This window comes from Dermochelys coriacea, chromosome 3, assembly GCF_009764565.3.
Source record: "Dermochelys coriacea isolate rDerCor1 chromosome 3, rDerCor1.pri.v4, whole genome shotgun sequence".
Classification (NCBI taxonomy): Eukaryota; Metazoa; Chordata; order Testudines; family Dermochelyidae; genus Dermochelys; species Dermochelys coriacea.
In genome coordinates, this window is record NC_050070.1 from 37,546,853 (window position 1) to 37,574,704 (window position 27,852).

At 40.6% G+C, this 27,852-nt stretch overlaps 1 protein-coding gene across 1 annotated transcript in view; it reads right to left on the reverse strand.

The window, feature by feature from the left end:
* Positions 1-683: 683 nt before the first annotated feature.
* The window catches only part of SNTG2 (syntrophin gamma 2), a 254,057-nt gene continuing 226,888 nt past the window's right edge, over positions 684-27,852 (reverse strand). The window contains exons 16-17 of the mRNA XM_043510185.1: positions 25,509-25,619; positions 684-2,263 (exon numbers count right to left, since the gene is read on the reverse strand). Coding sequence (XP_043366120.1) covers positions 2,132-2,263; positions 25,509-25,619 — 243 coding nt within the window. The 3' untranslated portion in view covers positions 684-2,131. The remainder of the gene's footprint in view (positions 2,264-25,508; positions 25,620-27,852) is intronic.

Below are 27,852 nucleotides of genomic sequence, written 5' to 3' on the forward strand. Positions count from 1 at the left end.
TAGTTTGATGCTACCTTGCTTCATTCTTCTTGCAAGATTCTTTATAATTTTATTTTAACATAGCTCCTTATGAATAGTGGAACATATTGGTGGACATTTCATAAGAGGGCAAGTAAGTGAATATTTTAATAAGGTAAGCCCACTCTTTGTTAAGTTTTTATTCTGAGTATACTGAGATGCATGTACTGGGGTTTTTATTATATGATACTCATGTTATAACATTAAAAACTCTTGGAGGCTTGAATATGTATTTTCAGTCCAATAGTAACTTGCCTGATTTTCCACTCCATTGCACAAGTTTTTTGCTAGTGTTTAACTATGTGTTTCATGAAACAAGTATAACAGAGCAGAGAATCAATCCCATCATTCTTACTCACATGCTCCATGTATATTTTTAAATTATTTTTACTAACAATTGAGATCAGTCTATAAAATCAATTATTTTTAGTTTGTGAATGTATAATGTTAAAAACTCAAACATCTAAAACAATTATATGTAACACTTTGGTTAAAATCATGTTTTCAAAAAGACACTAACATGTTTTTGGAAAAATATTTAATATAAAATTAAAATGGCATTTGTTAAAAATAGAAGACCATATTGATTATAAATATTTATTTACAATAAATAAAAATAAATATTTATCTTCTAATGCTTGGTTGACAAGAGGACATAACTCTTCTAATACGTCTTTGTGCAAATAACAAACATTGTAATTGCAAGTGCTACCCCTGATGTTATCTGTCCATTTAAAATAGTTATAACGATCATGGTATTTAAAGGTGTCTGTCTGTCTTCCTGTTTTGTTTTGTTTAGTATCTGATGCTGCCTCACAACTCAACTTGAGAAAAGCTGTAGTTTTTATTAGAGCAGCATGGAATGTTTGAGATTTTTCTAAAGGGAAAGGCCGTAAGATGAAAATCCCTTAAAAAAAAAAATCTAAACAGCTGGTAGCATTAACTGTGCATTTAGGCAAATGTTTTCATCAGAAAGGATACACTGTGCAGAAGTAGCTTAGAACAAATCCCAAGCAAAGCCATATTCTTCCTTTGTTAAGCACAGGCATCCCTCACTTATGTCAGCTGGATTTACGTGCAAGCTTATGAGGTCAGAATTTGACCCACAGTGTTTAGAAAATAATGAGAAAATCTTTATGGTAGATACGTCTACCCCTTACCTTGTATCACACAAACAAAATAGTTTTTCAAGAAGCTAATCATAATACACAGGAGCACAACCAAAGGCGGGGAACACAGTGTTATACATGAATGAGTGGAAGAATGAGTATGAGGGAATTTATCAATGGACAGCAAAGGAACCCATGGCCAAGGTTTCAAAAATAAGAGCTTCAAGTTAGGTTCCTAAATCCAAATTTAGAGCTCAAATCTTCCAAGGTACTACTGTAGCTGAGGCCTGGCCTGACATGAGTAGTTAACACTCTTCACCAGACCCATCAAAGCACTTAAACATGCTTAATTTACATTGTCACTTAATTAGGTCTACTCAGATTCTGAGATTTAAGCATGTGGGTATGTACTTTTCTGGATCAGGGTAAGAGTACTCAGCACTTTGAAGAATCAGCCCCTTCGGCACCTATATAAGTAGCTTGGGGTGGGATTTTCAAAAGCATTTAAGCAAGTTAGAAGCCTATTGCACTACCTTCCATGAGAGTTGGGCACCTAACTTCCTTAAATACTTTTGAAAATCTTGCCCTTTTCTTCCATAATGAAGTCTACGGAAGTTTCTGTGTGCTTAGCTTATTTGATGACCAGGCCAAATATTAGGAGCCTAACAGGCACACAACTGGCAAATCTTGGTCCCCATTTTTACACCATGATGCAACTTCTCAGAAAAAAATCAAAACAACATTAGAAATATTATGCTATGAACATTTTCATTCCAGGATTTATATTAATGTTATAGAAAACAAACTGACTCAGTTTGAATTAATGTTTGTTAACTCATGAGATTTAACAATGATGAACAAAATATGAAAACTAGTAGCATTTTTATTGATAGCACAACTATAGGCTCCTTATAAAATCACACAGAATTGCAATTTGGGCATGAAATAACTACTTTCTTTAAGAAAATAATTTATTTGCAATAATCACAACACAGAATTGGATTTCAGTTACTGTACATGTATTTTCTTGCAATGCTCTGGCTGTCTATAAATGCTGGATCCAGTGATGCCACCTTTGCTGCTATAAAGGAGTGAATACAGTGTAAAACCGCTGTCAGATCCTGAAATTCAAGTTCCTGAAAGAGGAAGTAAAAGACAAAATAGAGGTAAATCATTAGGGATCCAATCATTTTAAGTAAAGTGAGAAAAAGACAGGTTAGCAAATAACATGTTATTTACATGAATATCTGGAACTTTAAATGGAACTGTAAGGTTAAAAATAATAATCTTAAAAGATCATTTCTCTTACCTGGTTTACTAACAACCCTTGAATTATGACCATTTACTTTTCATTCTTTATGCTGTTTATTTATTTATTTTGCATTTTACACAGCATGACAACTGAAATAGACTATTTAGTTTGCATTTATAAAGCAACAGTGGATTTGTGTGTATCTGACTGAATTTGTTATGGAAGGGTGACCATAAACTGAAGGAAATTTTCACAGTGAATAACAACATTCACAATGTATAAGTCTGGAAAGAACTTCACCTGATGTTTTCTATGTAATTCCTAAATATTACAGTCTATTTTAGAGTGGTTTGATAGGCATACAAAATTTGGGAAGATGTATATTAATACTGCTTGCTTAAAAAAGTGATGGGTCACATAAACTCTGGCTCTGTGTGTAAGTCAGAGTTGCTTCTCATCCTCTCTCATAAATTTCCTCCTACTTTTAGTAACTCATACTTTACTTTTTGAGCCAACTTATATCATTTCTTTCTCCAATTGCTATCAGCCAGTAAAGGGATGATATTCTGGTAGAGGAATATAACTTAAAAATATGTCAATTTACAGGATACTGTAATCTATAAAGTGTCAACCTGGCAAATAAACTGTGGGGATGTTTTTCATTTTGAGCGGAAACATTCCTTTTCAACAGGACATTTACTATGCATGCTTAGTTACAAAGTAAAAAGAAAAGGAGTACTTGTGGCACCTTAGAGACTAAAAAATTTATTAGAGCATAAGCTTTCGTGAGCTACAGCTCACTTCATCGGATGCATTTGGTGGAAAAAAACAGAGGAGAGATTTATATACACACACACAGAGAACATGAAACAATGGGTTTATCATACACACTGTAAGGAGAGTGATCACTTAAGATAAGCCATCACCAGCAGCGGGGGGGGGGGGGGGGGGGGGGGAGGGGGGGAAGGAGGAAAACCTTTGATGGTGACAAGCAAGGTAGGCTAATTCCAGCAGTTAACAAGAATATCAGAGGAAGAGTGGGGGGTGGGGTGGGAGGGAGAAATACCATGGGGAAATAGTTTTACTTTGTATAATGACTCATCCATTCCCAGTCTCTATTCAAGCTTAAGTTAATTGTATCCAGTTTGCAAATTAATTCCAATTCAGCAGTCTCTCGTTGGAGTCTGTTTTTGAAGCTTTTTTGTTGAAGTATAGCCACTCTTAGGTCTGTGATCGAGTGACCAGAGAGATTGAAGTGTTCTCCAACTGGTTTTTGAATGTTATAATTCTTGACGTCTGATTTGTGTCCATTCATTCTTTTACGTAGAGACTGTCCAGTTTGGCCAATGTACATGGCAGAGGGGCATTGCTGGCACATGATGGCATATATCACATTGGTAGATGCGCAGGTGAAGGAGCCTCTGATAGTGTGGCTGATGTGATTAGGCCCTATGATGGTATCCCCTGAATAGCTATGTGGACAGAGTTGGCAACGGGCTTTGTTGCAAGGATAGGTTCCTGGGTTAGTGGTTCTGTTGTGTGGTGTGTGGTTGCTGGTGAGTATTTGCTTCAGATTGGGGGGCTGTCTGTAAGCAAGGACTGGTCTGTCTCCCAAGATCTGTGAGAGTGATGGGTCGTCCTTCAGGATAGGTTGTAGATCCTTGATGATGCGTTGGAGAGGTTTTAGTTGGGGGCTGAAGGTGATGGCTAGTGGCGTTCTGTTGTTTTCTTTGTTGGGCCTGTCCTGTAGTAGGTGACTAAGAATCTGTCCTATCTCGGGGCCTCTCCTTTTGCCCCTCCACCCCCACGAACATGATACAGTTCTGTGGTGACCTAGAATCCTATTTTCGACGTCTCAGACTCAAGGAATATTTCCAACACACCTCTGACCAACATATTAACCCTCAGAGACCTTCCTGCCAACACTACAAAAAGAAGGATTCTGGGTGGACTCCTCCTGAAGGTCAAAACAGCAGCCTGGATTTCTACATAGAGTGCTTCCGCCGACGTGCACGAGCTGAAATTGTGGAAAAGCAGCATCGCTTACCCCATAACCTCATCCATGCAGAACACAGTGCCATCCACAGCCTCAGAAACAACTCTGACATCATAATCAAAAAGGCTGACAAAGGAGGTGCTGTCGTCATCATGAATAGGTCGGAGTATGAACAAGAGGCTACTAGGCAGCTCTCCAACACCACTTTCTACAAGCCATTACCCTCTGATCCCACTGAGAGTTACCAAAAGAAACTACAGCATTTGCTCAAGAAACTCCCTGAAAAAGCACAAGAACAAATCCACACAGACACACCCCTAGAACCCTGACCTGGGGTATTCTATCTGATACCCAAGATCCATAAACCTGGAAATCCTGGAAGCCCCATCATCTCAGGCATTGGCACCCTGACAGCAGGATTGTCTGGCTATGTAGACTCCCTCCTCAGGCCCTTCGTTACCAGCACTCCCAGCTATCTTCGAGACACCACTGACTTCCTGAGGAAACTACAGTCCATTGGTGATCTTCCTAAAAACACCATCCTAGCCACTATGGATGTAGAAGCCCTCTACACCAACATTCCACACAAAGAGGGACTACAAGCCGTCAGGAACAGTATCCCCGATACTGTCACGGCTAACCTGGTGACTGAACTTTGTGACTTTGTCCTGACCCATAACTATTTCACATTTGGGGACAATGTATACCTTCAAATCAGCGGCACTGCGATGGGTACCCACATGGCCCCACAGTATGCCAACATTTTTATGGCTGACTTAGAACAACGCTTCCTCAGCTCTTGTCCCCTAATGCCCCTACTCTACTTGCGCTACATTGATGACATCTTCATCATCTGGACCCATGGAAAAGAAGCTCTTGAGGAGTTCCACCATGATTTCAACAATTTCCATCCCACCATCAACCTCAGCCTGGACCAGTCCACACAAGAGATCCTCTTCCTGGACACTACAGTGCTAATAAGCGATGGTCACATAAACACCACCCTATATCGGAAACCGACTGACCACTATTCCTACCTACATGCCTCTAGCTTTCATCCAGATCATACCACTTGATCCATTGTCTACAGCCAAGCGCTACGATATAACCGCATTTGCTCCAACCCCTCAGACAGAGACAAACACCTACAAGATCTCTATCATGCATTCCTACAACTACAATACCCACCTGCTGAAGTGAAGAAACAGATTGACAGAGCCAGAAGAGTACCCAGAAGTCACCTACTACAGGACAGGCCCAACAAAGAAAACAACAGAACGTCATTAGCCATCACCTTCAGCCCCCAACTAAAACCTCTCCAACGCATCATCAAGGATCTACAACCTATCCTGAAGGACGACCCATCACTCTCACAGATCTTGGGAGACAGACCAGTCCTTGCTTACAGACAGCCCCCCAATCTGAAGCAAATACTCACCAGCAACCACACACCACACAACAGAACCACTAACCCAGGAACCTATCCTTGCAACAAAGCCTGTTGCCAACTCTGTCCACATAGCTATTCAGGGGATACCATCATAGGGCCTAATCACATCAGCCACACTATCAGAGGCTCCTTCACCTGCGCATCTACCAATGTGATATATGCCATCATGTGCCAGCAATGCCCCTCTGCCATGTACATTGGCCAAACTGGACAGTCTCTACGTAAAAGAATGAATGGACACAAATCAGACGTCAAGAATTATAACATTCAAAAACCAGTTGGAGAACACTTCAATCTCTCTGGTCACTCGATCACAGACCTAAGAGTGGCTATACTTCAACAAAAAAGCTTCAAAAACAGACTCCAACGAGAGACTGCTGAATTGGAATTAATTTGCAAACTGGATACAATTAACTTAGGTTTGAATAGAGACTGGGAATGGATGAGTCATTACACAAAGTAAAACTATTTCCCCATGGTATTTCTCCCTCCCACCCCACCCCCCACTGTTCCTCTGATATTCTTGTTAACTGCTGGAATTAGCGTACCTTGCTTGTCACCATGAAAGGTTTTCCTCCTTTCCCCCTCCCCCCCCGCTGCTGGTGATGGCTTATCTTAAGTGATCACTCTCCTTACAGTGTGTATGATAAACCCATTGTTTCATGTTCTCTGTGTGTGTGTATATAAATCTCTCCTCTGTTTTTTCCACCAAATGCATCCGATGAAGTGAGCTGTAGCTCACGAAAGCTTATGCTCTAATAAATTTGTTAGTCTCTAAGGTGCCACAAGTACTCCTTTTCTTTTTGCGAATACAGACTAACACGGCTGCTACTCTGAAACCTGTCATAGTTACAAAGTATATCCTTTACTCTGCTATAATTCAAAGCAATGGACATTTGCGTTTTCATAATAGTATTTTATGATCTGTCCTTAACCAAATTGCTTCAAATAGTATATTTGAAACTCAAGGTTGTGTTCTGGAAAAAACTAGTTATTAGAGCATTTCACCATTGAATAACATACATTTATTGGGCAGGAGCTGTTTTCTGTATGACAGAGCATTTCTCTAGAGTTTTCATAAACTAAGAAAAAATTTGTTAAATTCCCAGCCATTCGATTCTGCAACCCTTATTCACACAATTAGTCCTTACTCACCCAAGCAGTCCTATTGAGGTCAATGGAAATACTCATTTGAGTGAGGATTACTCACATGAGTAAGGGCTGCAGGATCAGGCCCAAGCTTGCCAAGTAGCACTTTCTGAAAATGAACATAAATTTTCATATTAACATCATTAAGAAAGACAATGATCATACATTTACAGAATTTTTGACTTTAAGCATCCCAGTGCTGTTCATACAGTACTTTATATATAAGGACCCCTTCTCCAACCCTGGAAGCACAGCAGCATGACACAGCTACTCAAAACTGAACAAAGAACCCCATATCCAGCTGAAACTGCAAAGAGAATTGTAGATAAGCCGAATATACTTGGAATTTGACTAAGACACCAGGGTTGATCCTACCGTGATTAACACCAATACAGGATTTTTAATAGAAACAACAAGGAGTCCGGTAGCACCTTAAAGACTAATGGGTTTATTTGGGCATAAGCTCTCGTGGCTAGAAAACCCACTTCTTCAGATGGACACAGTTTATCAGAACCTTGGTTTACATCTCATCTATTTTTAGATTCAAAGTACTAGAATGAAAGACTACTGGAATTTGAAGGGAATATTTCCCAGCATCGTTTTTTTCCTAGGTGCAGAGGGATCAGGTTTTTTCTCTGTATATTTCATTGTCCTTATAATATCTGATTTTTCCATTTGCTGTAACTATTGTATTTCCAATTCTCTTGTAATTAAAAACTTTGCTCAGATTCTAAGATTTTTTGTTTATTTTCAGCAGCTCCATTTTATTGACTTTTTAGCTTGAGATATTAGCTTGATTTCCTTGGCAGCCAAAGATAAAGATACAATTGCCTGCGTAAACCTCTCACACTCTGTAATACTAATGTACTACACAGCATAGCACATTTGTTTATAGAATGGGGGAGATAGCTGTATTTCTTTTATAAATATATTTATTTCTGTCTATATGATTACTATAACATGTCTGCTATGTGGTTAACATGAGTTAACTTAGGCCTTGTCTACACTACAAAGGTAGGCTGAGGTAAGTAGCCTTATGTTGAATTGTTTGTGCACGTGTCTATACTTAAATTTATTTCCCATGGACATAAGTGCCCCATTATGGCAACACAGTAACACCACCTCCCCCAACGGCATTGAGCCATGACTGAAGTACAGTGTTTGATGCAGTGCAAGTGTGGATATTGTGCAACCTATAGATTCTAACAGTCCTCCAGCAGCTGTCCCACAATGCCTGACACTTACCGCTTTGGCCACAGTTGTGAACTCCACTGCCAGGACTCAGGGAGACCACAAGCCACCCCATCCCTTTTAAAAACCTTGCATACTTTTGAAATTCCTTTTCTCATTGCCCAGCTTTGCGAGCACACCTTGCAGCTCTCCCTTGTGTGCAACTGCCCAACCAGCCATGCCAACTCCCCACTCTAAATGCACTCCTGCCTGAAGTAGACAAGAGGTATTGGATCTGTGGGGAGAGGAGCTGCACAAGCACAGCTATGGACCAGCTGTGGAAACACAGACATTAACAAGCAGATTGCACAGGGGATGCAGGTGAAGAGGTGCAACAAGAATCAGCAGCAGTGCTGCGAGAAAGCAAAAGAACTATCACAGGTATACCACAAGGCTGGGGAAGCCAACAGTCAATATGAAGCCAAACCGCAGACTTTTATAATGATCTGCATGCGATGCTTGGCAGAGGCCCCACCAGCACCCTGAAGAGCACCATGATTCCTCCAAGGAGCTAAAGACACAGACCAATGCAGTGAAAAGTGAGGTGGAAGAGGAGCAGAAAGAGGAGGTGAAGGATGCTGGAGGATCTAGTTATCCTATGAGCCAGCATGTGTTCAAGATTCCACCACTGTCTAGTCAGTGACCTGGCAGCTGAGCACGGGCAAGCCTGATGCAGGGGAAAGAATACGGGTAAGCATGTGAATGCATTTCCCCTTACAATGTTTAAATGTACAGATGGTGCCCAACCCAACTTAACAGGACACAGCTATTGACTTTTTTTACTTTATTTGTACTGGAAGAGGTAGTTGTACAATAAACAGAGGTAGAGCTATCATCTGCTTTTCATTTTCATATAGAATTAGCCAAGGAGGCCAAGAAGAGCTGATTGTTTATGTAACACAGGGATGGCACTTGAATTCTCCCGAGAGATCTCAATGAAACTTTCATGGAGGTACTCTGCAGTCCTCTCCTGAAGATTTCTAGGGATGGCACCCTTCTTCCTTCTTTCATGGTAGGGCACTTTCCCACACCAGTCCGCAGTTCAGCAGGCACCATTTCAGTAAACAGGCTAGCTGCAGATAGGCCCAGGCAGCTTTGAGATGTCAGTAGCAGCTGTCCGCTCTATTCCTTTGTTACCCTCAGAAGTGAGATACCAGCTAAAATCACCAGTGCCAGTGAAAAATAGTGCCAGTGCTCAGTGACGTTGCCCTGCACTCGTACCCATGGACTTAGGGGACAAAATTTTATTGTTTCATGCAACCAAACAATTCTCTCCTCATTCCCCTCACCCCTGCTGGACAATACTCACCATGGCTGGGACTGGAGAGTAGTGCTGTACATAGGCTCTCTACAGGACTGAAATGTCCATGAGCATGTCTTGATTAAAACTTTCGGGGAGCAAGGGAAGGGAGTTCTGAAACTTAACTTTCACTTTCAGTGGTGAATATACAGACAATGATACCTCTGGGTATTTTATCTGTAACTGTTGCTGTTACAGCCTTGATGGGCCATCCCCTCCCCATCTGCGGAACACCCGACCATGATAAAGAGGAGAAAGATGAGCAGATGTGAGGATATGTTCTGTGAGATTCTGAAAGCCAGTGCTTCATTGGACTGTGAACAGAGGGCCAGGAAAGTGAATATTTCAGACAGTATGGAGAAGGAAAGACCAGACAGAAGGCCCAAGAGTCCCAGCAGGAAAAGGAGAGAGAGATGCATCAGGACATAATTTGGCTTCTTCAGCAGCAAACACAGATACTGCAGATTCTAGTTGACCTACACTTCAACAATCACAGGCTCGTCTTCCTTTGCAGTCAATGAAGAACTCTATTTTAGCACTTCCCTCCACCCAAAACATTCCATGTGACTTCAGGGGCTGCATCCATAACCCTAGCACTCCACCCTGGGGGACAGTAAGGATGATCATAGCTTCACATACACTGACCTGAGAAAACCAGGCTTGCTGTATGTGTAGCCAAAAGGAACTGAAATGGACATGAAAGTTCTTTCACCTTGTTAAGTTCTATTCCATTAATTTATTTCAGAAGTTTTCACTGTATGTGTTTTTAATGAATTGCATGTTGTTTCTTACACTGACTTTGGTATGCCATAAAAATATCTTTATGGTAAATAATTCATCTTTATTGTTTTACAACATATGCTGCAGAATGCTTAGTGCAACTGACAGCACTCACTACTTGTTATTGTACACGGTGACAGAACTCATAGGATCAGTGACATAGATGGTGTAATAATTATAAATATACAAGAAGCACAAAATTAACAGCTGTATTAAGAGACAGTGTTATATTCATAAATGTACATCAATCACCACACGGTTCCTAACAGCCCCCAAAACTTCAAGGCCAGGTAGAGCACAGTCCACCACACCAATGTCTGACAGTTAAAGGATTATTTCAAGGCCTCCCTCAGCCACATAGCTCAGTCGAGTTCTTCTAATAGCCCTAGTGTCTGGCTGTTTGAACTCAGCAGACAGCTGTTCCACCTGCCCCCTTCACCCCAGTGGCAACTTTTTTCTCTTTGTCTCACAGACATTATGCTGAACACCACAGACAGCTGTAACCATTGGGATATTTTTCTCCCAGAGATCCAATCTTGTGAGTAAACAATGCCAGCATCCCTTTAATCTACCAAAAGCATATTCTACCATATTCTTCACCTGCTGAGCCAGTAAGTGGATGTTTCCCTAGTGCTGTGAAGGTGGCTGGTGTACGGATTCATGAGCCACGGGAGCAAGGTATAGCTGGGGTCATGCAGGATCACTACTGGCATGTCAACATAGCCAATGGTAGTCCACTTGTCGGGAAAAAATGTTCCTGCTTATTGCTTTCTGAACCGTCCCATGTTCTTTAAGATGCAAGCATCATGCAACTTCCCTGACCAGCCCACACTTATGTTGGTGAAGCATCCTCGGTGATTCACCAACACTTGCATTACCATGATGTACTCTGTGGCAAGGTGGTCTGGTGCCAAATTAGGGCTATGTGTACCAACCATTGCCCTATCGCAGTTCAGGAACCCCACTCTGCACATGCTCCACTATGTTCTGCACATTACGAGAGTCACAGTCCTGTGTATCAGGAGTCAATTAATGGCCCTGCATACTCGCATGCTTACTGTGGATTTTCCAACTTCAAAATTATTTCCCATCGAATGGTAACATTCTGGCATTGCAAGCTTCCATAGTGTGCTTCTCCACAGTCAGTGCAGCTCTCATTCTGGTGTCCCTGAGCTGGAGGGCTGCGATGAACTTGGCACACAGATCCAGAAAAGTGGTCTTTCACACCCAGAAGTTCTGCATCCACTGCTTGTTGTCCCAAAACTGCATTATGAGGCAATCCCACCAGTCAGTGCTTGTTTCTTGGACCCAGAAATGGTGTTCCATCATCTGCAGCTGCTCCATAAACACCACCAACAACCTTGAATTGGTTTTCACCGTGTCCCATAGAAATCTGTCCTCCAGGAAATCATCATGTCTCCCACTGTTGCGGTTCTTTCTGTGGCTGTGAAAATACCCAAGGATCTTTCATCCTGTTTTTGCAACACTCATTATAATAGTGCAGAGCTGTGTGGGCTCCTAGCTGTGTGGGTAGTGAGAAGTGGTGTGCAGTTTTGTGCGATTTTTTGAAAAAGGCACAACAATTATGGGAGATGGATGGCATTATGGGATGGAGAAAGTTTCATGATGGTCATTTGACCCCTGGCTCCCAGTCACCCCTCAACAACTTATTTCTGCCCCATCCATTCCATTCATTTCCCAAAAGAGATTACGCCAGATGATGGTGAGTTGCATGCTCGGATACCTACCTAGGGTGCATCGCACTGTACATTGACACAAGTGCATTGACTCCTGATGATTACATGCAATGCTCACACAAGGAGTTAAGTATGCAGACACACAAGCAATATACTAACTGAAGCAGTTTTATGCCAACATAACTTAAGTCAAATAAGTTTGTAATGTATACATGCCCTTAGCCCAGGAGATTTATTCCTTTCCAGGAAGACAAAGAAAGACTGACTCAATGCCAATATTTAATGGACAATAAAATGAATCCACTGCTGAAAGTCTATTTCTGATCCCTCTGATGAGATGAATAAACCAGAGGTCCCACCAACCGACAAAGGAACTTTGAAATGGATAAAAGACTTCCCGTGAACTCAAAGGTTAGGCAGTGAGTGAGGGTCACACTGAGATAGAGAAACAGGCTGCAAGGGATGCAATCTGTTTCATCCAGCTCCAGTACTGCCTGGAACTACTGGGACATGCCTAAACTTCCAAGGAAAAGCTAAGGTTTAGGTCAGATAATGCATGTACAGGCATTTTGTTGGTTTACCCCTTTTCCTCTCTGTTGTGTTTCGGCTGACAACTAAGTAATACTTTTCTTTGAACAGCCTGTTCGCTGTCACTGCATTTTCATTGTGGCCGCATCACTCAGAGGGAAATCTATCAGAGAGGCCAAAACCCAGCTGGCCCTGATGAGGAGACAGTGTTGGTGAACAGAGGTACTATACTATGGAGAGCCAGTCTAAAGGGGGGGGGGTGTCCAAGGAAAGACAGAGTGAGGGATCATTGGTATAGCTTACCTTGAACCATGATAACTATAAAAATTAAAGGATAATTGTGGAGAATGAGAGAGTTAAGTTAATTATTTTTTATAAATATCATATGCATTTCAGTTTACCTGTGTGATATTCTCCTGCCTGAATGCACAGAATTAAATCAAAAGAGACTGTTGGGGGAAGCTAATGTGAAATGAAACAATAGCAAAGGCAGCAAGAGTCTCTGAGGAAACAAAGGGGAAAACTATTAACTGGGGGATATATATGTAGGCCTGTCCTGTCATGAGTAATTAAACACATGGGGTAAATGTATCATTAGGCTGAAAACAGAGTGTTTGTGCTAAGGCCTGGTCTACCCTATGGGGTTAGGTCGAATTTTTCTGCGTTAGGTCGATTTAAAAATGACTGCGTCCACACAACCAACCCCGTTCTGTCGACCTAAAGAGCTCTTAAAATCTACTTCTGTACTCCCCAACGAGGGGGGTAGCGCTAAAATCGACCTTGCTGGGTCGGATTTGGGGTAGTGCAGATGCAAATCGATGGTATTGGCCTCCAGAGCTATCCCAGAGTGCTCCATTGTGACCGCTTTGGACAGCACTTTGAACTCCAATGCACTAGCCAGGTACACAGGAAAAACCCCAGGAACTTTTGAATTTCATTTCCTGTATGGTCAGCATGGCGAACTCAGCAGCACTCAGCAGCACAGTTGACCATGCAGTCCCCCCGAGAATCGTAGAGCATAGAATGTTTCTATGCTCCCCCTATCATCCCTGTCCCTGAAGTTATCGCAGATTAGAAGGAGAAAAAACACACTCGCGATGACATGTTTTCCGAGCTCATGCAGTCCTCCCTCACTGATAGGGCACAGCTTAACGCATGGAGGCATTCAGTGGCAGAGGCCAGGAAAGAATTAAGTGAGCATGAAGAGCGTAGGCAGGACGTGATGCTGACGCTAATAGGGGAGCAAATGGACATGATGAAGCGTCTGTTGGAGCTTCAGGAAAGCCAACAAGAGCACAGACTCTTGCTGCATCCACTGTATAACTGCCTCCCCTCCTCCCCATGTTCCATAGCCTCCTCACCCAGACGCCCAAGAACTGGGCGGTGGGGGGAAACTCCAGGCACCCAGTCACTCCACTCCAGAGGATGGCCCAAGCAACAGAAGGATGTCATTCAAACAGTTTGATTTTTAGTGTGACCACAATGAACAATGTGGCCTTGTCCTTCCCTCCTCCCCCACCCCATCTGGGCTACCTTGTCCGTTATTTCATTTTTTTTAATTAATAAAGAAAGAATGCATGGTTTCAAAACAATAGTTACTTTATTTCAAAGAAGGCAGGGTGGCTGGCTTACAGGGAATTAAAATCAACAAAGAGGGTGGATTTGCATCAAGGAGAAACACACACAACTGTCACAGCAAAGCCTGGCCAGTCATGAAACTGGTTTTCAAAGCCTCTCTGATGTGCAGCGTGCCTTGCTGTGCTTGCTCTTCTAATTGCCCTGGTGTTTGGCTGCTCAAAATTGGATGCCAGGCAATTTGCCTCAACCTCCCACCCCTCCATAAACGTCTCTCCCTTACACTCACAGATATTATGGAGCACACAGTAAGCAGCAATAACAATGGGAATGTTGGTTGCACTGAGGTCTAACCTAGTCAGCAAACAGCACCAGTGAGCTTTTAAATGTCCAAAGGCACATTCTACCACCATTCTGCACATGCGCAGCCTATGGTTGAATTGCTCCTTACTACTGTCCAGGCTTCATGAGCCATGGGAGCAAGGGGTAGGGTGGGGTAGGTGTGACCACACGGTGCTGCCGGCTGGGAGAGCAGCCTGAGGCAGAAGCCTCCAGCTTGTATGATATTCCAGGCAGGACTGAATCCCCATGAGATGAAACTTAAAGAAGAGAATGACCTGGAGTCTCTTGCTCACATTCAGTGCTCTAAGAGGAGAATAGCCATGTCTGTCCATGCACCCCTGATCGACCTCACTGAGGTCTGCCAGCAGCACCCAGGAGACATACAGTGATGGTGAGCTGAGCAGGCTACATGCTTGCCGTGGTATGGCATCTGCACAGGTAACCCAGGAAAAAAGGCGCAAAACGATTGTCTGCCCTTGCTTTCACAGAGGGAGGGAGGGAGCGGGGCCCGACGACACGTACCCAAAACCACCCGCAATAATGTTTTTGCCCTATCAGGCACTGGGAGCTTAACCCAGAATTCCAATGGGCAGCAGAGACTGTGGGAACTGTGGGATAGCTACCCACAGTGGACTGCTCATTAAGTCGATGCTAGCCATGGAGGCTAAAAAGGTCAGTAGGCTAAAAAGACAGACCTGAGTTCTTGGGAAGCCGAGTGGAAAGAGTGGAAGAGGTCTCGAAGGGAATCCCAACAGGGGAATGCTCCCTACCTGACTTCAGCTAGACTGGTATTCTTCCCAGACCGAAATGTGCGATCAAAGGGTATACTAAAATCTTAAAGATGCTAGCTTAGGGAAGAAAGTGGGAGGGAAGGAGTGGGCTGGCAGCAACAGTGGCTAGTGATGAGACTCCGGCAGACAGAGACACACAGGAACTTCAGTAAGCAAGCTGGCTTCCCCAAACCAGATAGGAATAAACTGGACCTAGCTGAGCTATGCATAGAGGGGTTAAACTTAGGAAAATAAATATGTGTATAGGACTCCTTATTGTTTTAACACATTTTTCCTAGATTCTCCTTTTGACAAATCAATGGTTCTCTGGTATGAAGAAGCTGGCTGAGATTAACTTTAATCACCTACTGTCACAGGCTCCCAGAGGAAAAGACTTACTGGTGCCAAACAAGTTGGGCCTCTTGGGTTAACATGGTTGGGAAACAGCCCAGAGATTCAGTCTAGGAGTGGCAGGACCGGGTGGCTCCACCCACAGTGAGGTTCAGGAAGTGAGGCCAGCCACCTGAGAGCTGCACTTGACTGCAACTGACAGGGGTCTAAAGTGCAGTTTGACCTGTAACCCTGACGACAATCCTCAAATCAATGTGTCTGAAAAAAACCAATGAAAGCACAGCATCTCATCTTTGTCTTTTATTTATTCTACAGTGCACAGAGGAAAAGGCTGTCCTGGGCTCTGTTCTGCATCATATATTGCAGCTCAGATTTTTACCTAGTTTGAAGAATAAAAGTCAACTTGCTACTCCCCTTTTCAGGAAACTGGCAGAACTCACAGTGGGCTTGTGACAATGATGGGGAGAGCTGACCATGCATAAAAGGGGACAAAGAAGGTAACATGGGGGAAAAGAGATACTCTACAGATAACTCAATGACTCAGTTATCTTTCAGCATTTCAGCACTGGTATTTTCATGACCAAAATGTTCTAGAATAATTTCTTAGTTAGTTTGTCACAAACAGGCTTTCTATAACATCAGGGCATGAATGCTTTCTTGGATAAATAACACTTCGCTGTTCACTTTCTCCATAGCAGCCACACTTTTACTGACCTCTACCATTTCCCTTCTCAATCACCTCTTTTCTAAGTTGATCAGTCCCAGTCTTTTTCATCTCTGTTCCATACCCCTTATTGTTGCCCTTCTCTGCTTCTTTTCCAATTCTAATACATATTTTTTGAGCTGAAATGACCAAAGCTGCATACAGTATTCAAAGTGAGGGCCTATCATGGATTTATACAGTGGCATTATGATATTTTCTGTTTTTTTTAATCTATCCTTTTCCTAATAGTTACTACATTCTGTTAGCTTTTTTTGACTATCGCTGCACATTGAGCAGATGTTTTCAGAGAACTATCCACGATGATTTGAAGATCTCTTTATTGACAACTAATTTAGATCCCATTATTTTGTATGTAGAGTTGGGATTATGTTTTCCAATGTGCACTACTTTGCATTTATCAACACTGAATTTCATCTGCATTTTGTCACCCAGTCACCCCGTTTAGTGAGATCCTTTTGAAATTCTTCGCTGTCAGCTTTGGATTTAATAATCTTGAATAATTTTGTATCATCTGCAATTTTTTCCACCTCACTGCTCACCCCTTTTCCAGATCATTTATGAATATATTGAACAGCACAGGTCCCAGTACAGATCCATGGAGGACCCCGCTATTTACCTCTCTCTATAGTGAAAACTGACCATTTATTCCTACCCTTTGTTTCTATCTTTTAACCAGTTATTGATTCTGAAGAAGACTGTCACTCTTATCCCATGACTGCTCACTTCACTTAAGAGCCTTTGGTGAGGGACCTTGTCAAAGACTTTCTGAAAGTTTAAATATTCTATATCACTGTATCACCCTGTCCACATACCTGTGGACTCCCTCATGGAATTCAAATAGATTGGTGAGGCATGATGTCCCTGTACAAATGCCACATTGAGTCTTCCTCAACATATTGTGTTTTTCTTAGTGTCTGATAATTTCATTTTTTAGTATAGTTTCAACTAATTTGCATGGTACTGAGGTTACCAGCCTGTAGTTGCCAGGGTCGCCAGTGGAGCTTTTTTTAAAAATAGGTGTTACAATAGCTACTCTCCAGCCATCTGGTACAGAGACTGATTTAGCCAATATGTTACATACCACAGTTAACAGTTCTGCAATTTCATATTTGAGTTCCTTTAGTCCTGGGTGAATACTATCTGGGCTTGGTGAATTATTACTCTTTAATTTATCAATTTGTTTCCAAACCTTCTCTACTGACACCTCAATCTGGGACAGTTCCTCAGATTTGTCACCTGAAAAGAATGGCTCGGGTTTGGCAATCTCCCCCATATCCTCTGTAGTGAAGAACGATAGAACAAATTAATTTAGCTTCTCCACAATGGCCTTCTCATTTTTAAATGCTCCTTTAGTATCTTGATCAAGCAGTGGCCTCAAAGACTATTTGGAAGGTTTCCTGCTTCTGATGTACTTTAAAAAAAATTGATTAGAGCATAAGCTTTCGTGAGCTACAGCTCACTTCATCGGAAATGCATCCGATGAAGTGAGCTGTAGCTCACGAAAGCTTATGCTCTAATAAATTTGTTAGTCTCTAAGGTGCCACAAGTACTCCTTTTCTTTTTGTGAATACAGACTAACACGGCTGCTACTCTGAAACCTTTAAAAAAATTGTGTCTTTAGCTAGTTGTTCTTCAGATTCTTTCTTATCCTGCCTTATCATATGTTTGCCCTTGACTTGCCAGAATTTCTGCTTCTTTCTGTTTTTCTCACAAGGATTTGACTTCGAACTTGGGGTCTGATCTTTCCAAGATGAGGTGGCAAAGAGTAAGAGTAACATACAATAGAAGTAACAAAAGGACACCCAAGTTCTGAAGATGTGTTTTCACAGATGATCAGCAGCAAGCTACTTAGGTTTCTAAAGATAAGCAAATGTTAAAGTGCTTTACTAGACCAGGCCCCTATCTATAAATAATATTCTAAATAAATTTTTATGGATTGAATATACAATTTATATTGAGAAATAGCTGCTTGTCTTTCTCCAAAGAGCCAGCATTCACAGAAGTTATAATTCATCAAAATTTTAATAACCTTATATAGAGTGTGATCCTGAGATCTATAGTCTGGGAGATTCAATGATACTCAGTGTCCCTGTCTTTAAATTAAGAACCTATATCAAATGGGTAATTTATAAAAACTAACAGTATTGTAAGTTGTAAAGGAATGGATTTTTGCTTCAACCTGTCTGGGTTCCTCTCCTGTGATGTAAGCATAAATGCCATTAAAGCACAAATAAGTATGTTTAACAAACTCATGAATGCCAGGAAATTCAGAGTTAAAGCTGAAACCTTGTTCTTTACTCATATCATTAAGTGCATTGACTGTACAGCATTGATGACCATGCAGTATATTATTATTCTAGAACTTCCTTCAATCTTGCAGGATGAGTCAATCATGAGGATAATTCAGCTACATGTTGATATCCGTATATGTTTTAGTAAAAACATCCCCCCCCAATCCTTAACATTATTTAAACTCTACATTTAATTTGTTTCCCAACTAGCAGAAGTACGTTTGCACAGTTTGGTTTCAGCAAGGAAGGAACACAGGAATACACAATTACCTTGGGAACAGCTAGTCTTTATGATAATTCCAACTTCATTGACACACAGCAGTAAAGGATATCTCACAAAGAAATCTGTTTCAGTAAGATTTCAGCCTGATTTCTAAAACAAAGAGGTCTGGATATGCTTCACATAGTCACATAGAACCAGACTTTTAAAAGATCTCAGTACCCACAATCAGGTCCAGATTTTTTATGAGAGCTCATCTCCCATTTAGGCAGGAGAATGAAGGGACGGCTGTTTATAAGAGCTCAGCATACTGGGTTCTTCTGGGTGTGGAGAACTTTGAAAAAGTCTGGCCCTTATTTAGGTGACTAATTGGGAGCGGAGTTCTTCTGAAAAATCTAAACCCAGCTGTGAGTGGTGAGCACTTGAAAATCAGGGCTCTGGAGAATCAGTTGTTCAGGACTCATTTGTCCTTCTTAAAAGTTTGCATTATGATAGGGAAAAGGAAAAGGTGCATACCTTTAGCAATGGTGTCTGGAGCCAGTATACCTTTACAGGACATGAATGGGGAGCATGCTGAGAGACATCCCTTGCTATACATATAGAACAAGTGTAGCCTATGTTCACCCCAGTGCAGCCTGGCAACCTACAGTGGGTGAGGTGAAAGCCCCACCAAGATTTACCTCCTCTGTAGCCGCTAATATCAAGAGCAGCTCAAATTGCCTCCTCGTCTATGCTATTAGCAAGGAAAAGGTAACATTTCCAAGACAAGTTTCAGAGTAGCAGCCGTGTTAGTCTGTATTCGCAAAAAGAAAAGGAGTACTTGTGGCACCTTAGAGACTAACAAATTTATTAGAGCATAAGCTTTCGTGAGCTACAGCTCACTTCATCGGATGTGTTTTTTTGTTTTTTTCCACCAAATGCATCCGATGAAGTGAGCTGTAGCTCACGAAAGCTTATGCTCTAATAAATTTGTTAGTCTCTAAGGTGCCACAAGTACTCCTTTTCTATTTCCAAGACAAACATAACTTCTGCCCTATAGTAAAAGCAGCAAAGTTTCGAACACACCTACGTACAGCCAATATAGCAATGGAACTGCTGATGGGCTGACTGTGCTGTTTTTTTAAAATTATTTATAGCTGGTTAAAAATATTCACATTATTTTTAAAAAGGAAGAGGCAAGAATCTTTCAGGATCCTGCTTTCACATGTGGCTAGTCAATAGATTAAGAAATATTAGTTCAGAAATTACCCTGAAAGAACAGAAACTCGTTGGGAACTTAACTAAAGTGTTCACTTTGTTGTAATTGGTAATAAATGACAGCTAGCTGCTAAAATATTCATTCAAGTTTCACATGCAAAATTAGATCTTCTTGTGAAAGAAAAATGAAGTGTAAAGTGTTGATTAAAATCCTTTGAAGAAAGTAAACCCACATAATCCTTATTCTGATTTTTTTTTAATATCAGAAGCACAAAGTATTTTTTCTGTCTTGCCTGACGGATATGGAGCATATATGGAAATAAGTTTTCTAAATACACATTTTATGTACAGTAGATGTAAATTATTAATCAGTATCTCAACTAGATATAAATACCAAGAGAGAAGAAATATTGTTGTTTATATCTTTTATTGTTTATTTGTTCTTTCCCCCCCATCCAACTAAAATGAAGTGCATGGTCATATTTTTTCTGTATTATAATATAGCCTTTAATATAACAGTTCCCATCTCCAACCAAACAAAAGCTTTAAACTTGAATTATAATGTTTGCAAGCTACATCACATAATATACAAAATCTCTCTTCAAGGATTTTAGGATTTGATCCAAACTCCAGTGAAGTCAATGGAAAGACTCTGATTGACTTTAATAGGTTTTGGATCAGACCCTGAGTGTGCTGTTAAAAGCTCTGGAGAGACACACTGTTCTAATCCACATGTTCCGCCCTCAGTGACATTAATGAGCATTCTACACAGAGACCAAATGCAGTATACGGACCTTAGAAAAGAGCAAATTCCTTACAAACTTTCTCATTTTATACTGTGGTCTTACTCTTATTCAGGGATTGGCAATGTTTGGCACATGGCCCACCAGGGTAAGCCCAGAGGCGGGCCAGGCCGGTTTGTTTATCTGCAGTGTCCACAGATTCAGTTGATCGCAGCTCCCATTGGCCACGGTTCGCCATCCCAGGCCAATGGGGGGCTGCGGGAAGCGGCAGCCGGCACATCCCTTGACCCCACACCGCTTCCTGCGCCTGGCCACCTGATATCAGGCATTTCCCCATTTAAATATAAATAGGAAAGGCATGCAGGATCTGTCCCAATATTCACAAACCAGCATGAAAAACTGCGTGTATTGTTAAGGCCTCTCATATCAAAGAGTGCATGTCTATGCAATTCTCTCCACAAGTCAGACTCTCATTTAAAAGAATTCTCTGCTGCATAAGAAGGAAATGCAATTTTCCATTCTTCTAACTTCATTAATATTCAGCCTTTTTTCCCTCCAAATTTGATCAGAGACTAATTACATGCAATTTGACTGTCTAGGATTTGTTTGGTTATCTGTATGAAGAAAAGTAGCAACTTTTTTTTATTGGAGAAGTGTATTTTTTCAGTCATCTAGAATCCAAGAACACAACACAAGGAATTTTGCTCAAACTGTACAGAGAGAGAGAGAGAGAGAGAGAGAGAGAGAGAGAAAACCTTTGTCCAGACACCATGGATGGAAATTTAATTCGCAAAGGAGAGTTTTTCAGAAGGCATTTGAAATTAGGGGTAATCCAGGAAAATCTTTTGCAACATTAACTATAGTGTTTGCTGCCAAGTGAATGTTATAACTCATCCATACTGAGCTTTGTTTGACATCTACTAGCTCATCTATTCACGAGAAATGAAACTTCCATTATTTGGTTACATTTGTGTTTCTCATTATTGGCTACACCTCCCTATTCGGCACCACCTGCCTCCTTGAAATTCTTCCTTCATTATCTTAAGCTCATATACCGTACTAATTGGGGTAGAAGGCGGAATCAATGCTGTATCCTTTTGTGTCCAAGCCATAATTCTGAAGCCTAAGGCTATGTCTACACTGCACACCTCTAGTCGCTGTGTGTAGAGTATACATAGCTACACACAGCTGTGAAAAGCAACTTGCATCCACACTGTGGTGTGTAGCTACATCCACTAGTGAAAGGGATCTGCTGGAACCTTTCCTCACTGCATTCCCATTGCCAGAGCCTTTCCCCGTGGTCGTTGGGAAAGGCTCAGAGTGAGACAGTACGCTACTAAAAAATAGGAGTACAGATGGAGGAGGTACTGCTTGGATGTGTAGAGAGCCATTCAGGGTACATACCCACAAAGTTCAGGCATGCCTTTACTTTACTCACCTTATTCTCATGCCATTCAATGAGCTTTCATTCTGTTCTGTCAACATTTGTACTGTACATATACACCGGACCCTCACTAGAACGCATGTCTATATAGCACAAATTCACATATAATGCGGTTGCGGCCATGGATCCCAAATTTAATTACTTTAATTGCAATTCATTTTAATGCAGTCCCCGCGTTAATGCGAGACCACGCATGGATCCCAAATCCCGCATTCTAGCGAGGGTCCGGTGTACATTTGTGTGTGCATTCTCACACATACTTTGTACTTATGTAGCATCTTCAATCTGAACAGCTCAATGTTTTTAACAAACATAAATGAAAATACTTGTGAAATAAGGAAGTATTTTTATTCCCATTTTACAAATAGGGATACTGAGGCACATAATGGTAAACTGACTCATGCATGGCACTCAGAAAGCTTCCTGAACCCAAATCTCCTGGCTCCCCTACTAACATGTGCCTCTATTAATATATAGGATCCAGTATGGAAACACTACTGGGTGTGGTGCTTACTAAACATGAGTAGTTCAGCTGATGGTAGTAAGCACTTTGCTGGGTAGTGAGCAAAATAGTAAATAAAAAGGTTAGAAAATAGTAGTTTTTCTTGCAAAATTTTTTGAATTTTTAAATGTTTTTTAGCAACCAAAAACTGAAAAAAAAATTTTGGTGAAAACAGCCAGAACATTTTCAAGTGAAAATAGTCAAAAAACAAAAAAAGTTCCCTTTTCATCCAAAAATACCCAAAAAGGTTTTTGGCTTTCCAATGAAAGATTTTTTTTTTTTGAGGAAGGTAGACACTTACAACAACCACCAACCAACAATAATACTAATAATAATTTGGTCAAAAACAATTTTCCTTTGCAAAAAAATTAGACCACCCCTAAAAATGTTTGTCAGGTAAGGTTGCATAGGCAATAAATACTAGACCAATTCACAGTATAGAACTACAAAGGAAAACAAGTTTTATTTGTGGCCTTTATTTTCCTCATTTATGATAAGAACATAAGAACGGCCATAATAGGTTAGACCAATGGTCCATCTACTGACAGTAGACAGGTGCTTCAGAGGGAATTAACAGAACAGGTAATCATCAAGTGATCCATCCCCTGTTGCCCATTCCCAGCTTCTGGCAAACAGAGACTAGGGTCACTTCAGAGCAAGGTTTTGCATCCCTGCCCATTCTGGCTAATAGCCATAGATGGGTCTATCCTCCTTGAACTTATCTAGTTAGTTTTTGAACCCTGTTATAGTCTTGGCCTTCACAACATCCTCCGGGAAAGAGATTCACAGGTTGACTGTGAAGAAGTAATTCCTTTTATTTGTTTTAAACCTGCTGTCTATGTGCAAGTACATTATATCCACTGGATCACTCTTGTCTACATATTTGTTGACTCCCCTCAAAGAATTCTAATAGATTAGTAAGGCATGATTTGTGAAGAAGCCCAGAATGTTTTCTTCTTGCTACCGTTTTTAACATTGGAAAGATCAGGTCTTGCCTAATTTACAGTTTTGCTTATAATCTTTGGCATACAAATTGGATTATAACCTCACAAATAACAAGAGACTGAAATCTGACCACCACAAGAGGGGAAGGAATTTTTATAATGTTTAAAACTCTTGTTTTTACTGATTTTGCCCATTGTGCCACCTAAATCCCTTCACTGGCTTCCTCTTCTTCATAGTATCACATGCAAGCTCTTACCATTGCCTTCAAAGCTATACATGACTGTCTTTCCCTTCTTATCTGATTGTATTTCACTGTTGCATGCATTGTAGCTGTGTCAGTCCCAGGATATTTGACAGACAAGGTGGGTGAGATAATATTTACACTCTTGAATGAACTCACACAGGAAAATGATAAAACACAAAACCACCTCACTACCGTGGGTGACAACTCTTTACAATGTGATTATTCTATATCTGACCTATTAATACTCATCCTCAAAGGAAACCTACAAACTTTCAAAAGATGAGCCTGGGAGTTTAAATTCATTACTCTGCTAGACTAAAAATCATGGACTGAACAGAGACAATGGATTTAAGCAAAAAGAAAAGGAGTACTTGTGGCACCTTAGAGACTAACAAATTTATTAGAGCATAAACTTTCGTGAGCTACAGCTCACTTTGACACAATCACAATCACAATCTGTAACCCACTAACTCTCTCTTTTTGTCCTATTACTGCAGAAGTGTAACAGGCCACTCTACCTTGAATGGTCCCTTACAATATGTGCTAATTACCTATGCTAAATAAGCTGTTCCACCTTGCATTTTGCTTCGACTCTGGGAGTACCTTTTCCAGACTTGAAGAAGAGCTGTGTGGCTTGAAAGGTTGCCTCTCTCTCCAGCAAAAGTTGGCCCAATAGAAGATACCTCACACATGTCTCTCTGTATTTCACTTTGCAACTCTCCAACCTTGTCTGCTCTGCTAGTGACTCCAGCCTCAATGCACCATTTCTCCCATGCTAATACCATGAGCTTTCTCCCATGCCAACACCTGCATAGACAACTTGAAACACCCTCAAACTTTGGCAGGATCAAAGTCCATAACCTGGGCCCAGTTCCAAATGTCATAGCAAGCACTAGGTCTATGCATCAAACCAGAACTTTGCATGTAAACATCACTGCACTCAGGTCTTATACCAAGATCCGAATTTTGAAGCTAAAGGTCTTGTCTAAAGTTATTTAGAGAAAAAAGGATTGTGAATCATACAACAGTTGCTATGTAATCAATGTACAATCAATGCTATGTATCTTATCACTATTTAATACCTGATCCTGTACAATGCTGCATGCTCTCATTTCACTTCAAAACCATTGGACTTGATGGGAGTTAAGATGCTCTGCCACTTGCAAGACTGTGCCCTTATGTAGGCATTAATAATAGATAATAAAAGTTACATAATAGGTTTTTTATTAATAAATCAGAAAAATCTACTTTTTTGCTTTAAGCTCTAATTTTGCTATGTGGCATCTCGAAAAATATATTAAAATGCCTTAAAATAAAACATTTTAACTATTTTTCTTACATCCATTTTAAAAGATTATACTTATTGCTGGAAAACTACACTTAATAGAAGGCACTTCAGAGAAATTATCATTCTGAATGAATACACCAGAATTTTTCAGAATACATCTCAGGAACAGAATCACATAGATGGTATAATAAATCTATAGACACCACAGGACTTTTATTAGTTGCGCAGCTTCTAGAGAATATGAAAAAAAATAATACATGATTTAACTGTTGATTGTAAACGTGCACAGTGTTTAATGAAAACTTTCATTTCTTTGATATAAATTCAATTTTTTTTTAAATGGAGAGAGAATATATCAGCTACCTTCATGTCAATTTGTTTGGTCTCTAGATTCTGAAAAAGCAGCTTTACTCTTGTTTTTCCATCGTCTGAAGACCCCTTGAGCTGAGAGAATTTAAACCTCCAGAGCACATTCTGCAAAAAAATAATGTTAATTAGGACTCTTTGATTTTACACTCTGACACCCAGAACTTTGCATTATTGAGCAATTTTGATCCAACATCAAGAAGTTAAATGTAATGTAAAATAAATGATGGATTAATATATTTTGAGCAAGAGGTTGGTTTGCATAACAAATACAATTTATCAGCTCTACTTCATACATAGCAGCAAAAAAGATACACTTTTTAGTACTTCCCTACCCATGTAAGGGTGTACAGAGATCAGGGTAAAATCCTGTGCCTATTGAAGTCAATGGGAGTTTTGCAGACTTTAAATCTCTCAAGCCTCACTTGGCTCATCTGTACAATGAGGGGAATGACACTTCTCCACCATACACCAGTATTGCAAAGCTTAATTTTAAGGTGTGTAAAGTGGTTTGAAATCCTTAGATGAAATGTGCTACAGAAATGCAAAGCACTATTGTGTGTTTCAGAGTAGCAGCCGTGTTAGTCTGTATTCGCAAAAAGAAAAGGAGTACTTGTGGCACCTTAGAGACTAACAAATGTATTAGAGCATAAGCTTTCGTGAGCTAAATGCATCTGATGAAGTGAGCTGTAGCTCACGAAAGCTTATGCTCTAATAAATTTGTTAGTCTCTAAGGTGCCACAAGTACTCCTTTTCTTTTTACTATTGTGTGTGTTATTCAGTCATTCGTAAGCCAAGAAATAAGAATCCCAGGTCTGTCATAGCCTCAGATCTCTTCCATAGGAATACATGGAGCTGTGCTACATGAATCAATGGGTTTACCTGGGTATTTTTAAAAATTACAGAAAGAGACTTATTGCAATCAATCTTCGGAAATTAATTGTTAAATCACTGTAATTTTCTGCACTTCTCAAAATGTTTTCCATTCATTAGTATTGGACTTAGAAAAATAATAAAATGAAGCCAAACAATCAGAATACAATTTCCTTCTGATGTATCTGTAACCTCCAATAACAATGGAAATGCCTATGCACACTGAGGTGAGCTGGGAGCTGGTGGAGGAAACATGAATCATTCCCGGTTGAATGCTCTGAAAGCCATTTAAAATGAAATAATGGCAGAAAAGCAGTTTACTGTGGGTTTTTTTTAAATCTGTTTTTTTTTTAAATCCACATTTGAAAGATGTTTTCTGCCTGTGGTCTAGCAGTGTGTCTCATCTGAAAACAGCACACATTTTGACTGTGAATATTTTTTTAATATTTGGAAGATAATACTGATTGGATTTCAACCGGGATGGCTGCTCTCTGGTTGCAGCTCCAATTAGAGCAGGAAGAAATGCCAAGTCCTCTTCAACAGAGGTTAAATTATTTTCATTCACCCAGAAGATGGATGTACTGGATAGCTTTGAACTACTCCATGCATGTGTTTAGTAAAATCAAGAAGAGGAGTATTTGAGTTATTTGTTATTTAGATGATAGATGCTTGCTTATTAGAGAGCTGGGTCTCAGCATCCCTTAAACAAGTAATTAAAGAAATGAATGCTTAATGTTGTTAATTATTACATCAGAGTCCTCATATTCCCTTGATGATGATGATGATGATGAAATATTTATATTATCTTAGTGCCCAAATGCTCCAATCAGTATTGGAGCTACAGCATGCTGGGCACTGTACAAATATAGAAAGAGACATAATCCCGAAAGGCTTGTCATATAACGAAAAAAACAGACACAGGTTAGGGAATGAGAACATACAAGCAAATCATCCTGGTGAAGAACCTTGGCACAGCTTCGTTAGTTGCATGTACTGTATTTTTTTTAATAGAGGAAAGGAGGAATAGGAAAAGGATAGAGTTGCGTTCTTGGCTTTGGGATGGTATGGGGTTTGAATTGGTCACACTCGGTGATAAGCTCCTCCTAGCAACGGACATATACCTGACTTATCTATATGGTGGGGGGATCTGGTGGCGTTCACAGGGCTCTGAATGGTCTCTAATCCTTTGAATGGGAGTGGAAGGGTACTAGATAAGGAACTCAATCAGAAAAGTGTTGAGATGAAGCAGAAAATCATAATTATCTCCTTCTGTACCCCTCCACCCCAGCTCAGCTGAGCCAGCAGTACATAGTACCCCAGATTTCCTAACACAATAGCTAAAGCACCAAGTGCTCTAAAGCATATACTAGGAAAAGCTCATAAACCTCAGTACAAAGTAGCTGAGCAACCTGAATATGTTCTGAAGCTATCATATTACAGATTAGCTGCTGTTGTCCATTGCTTCTCA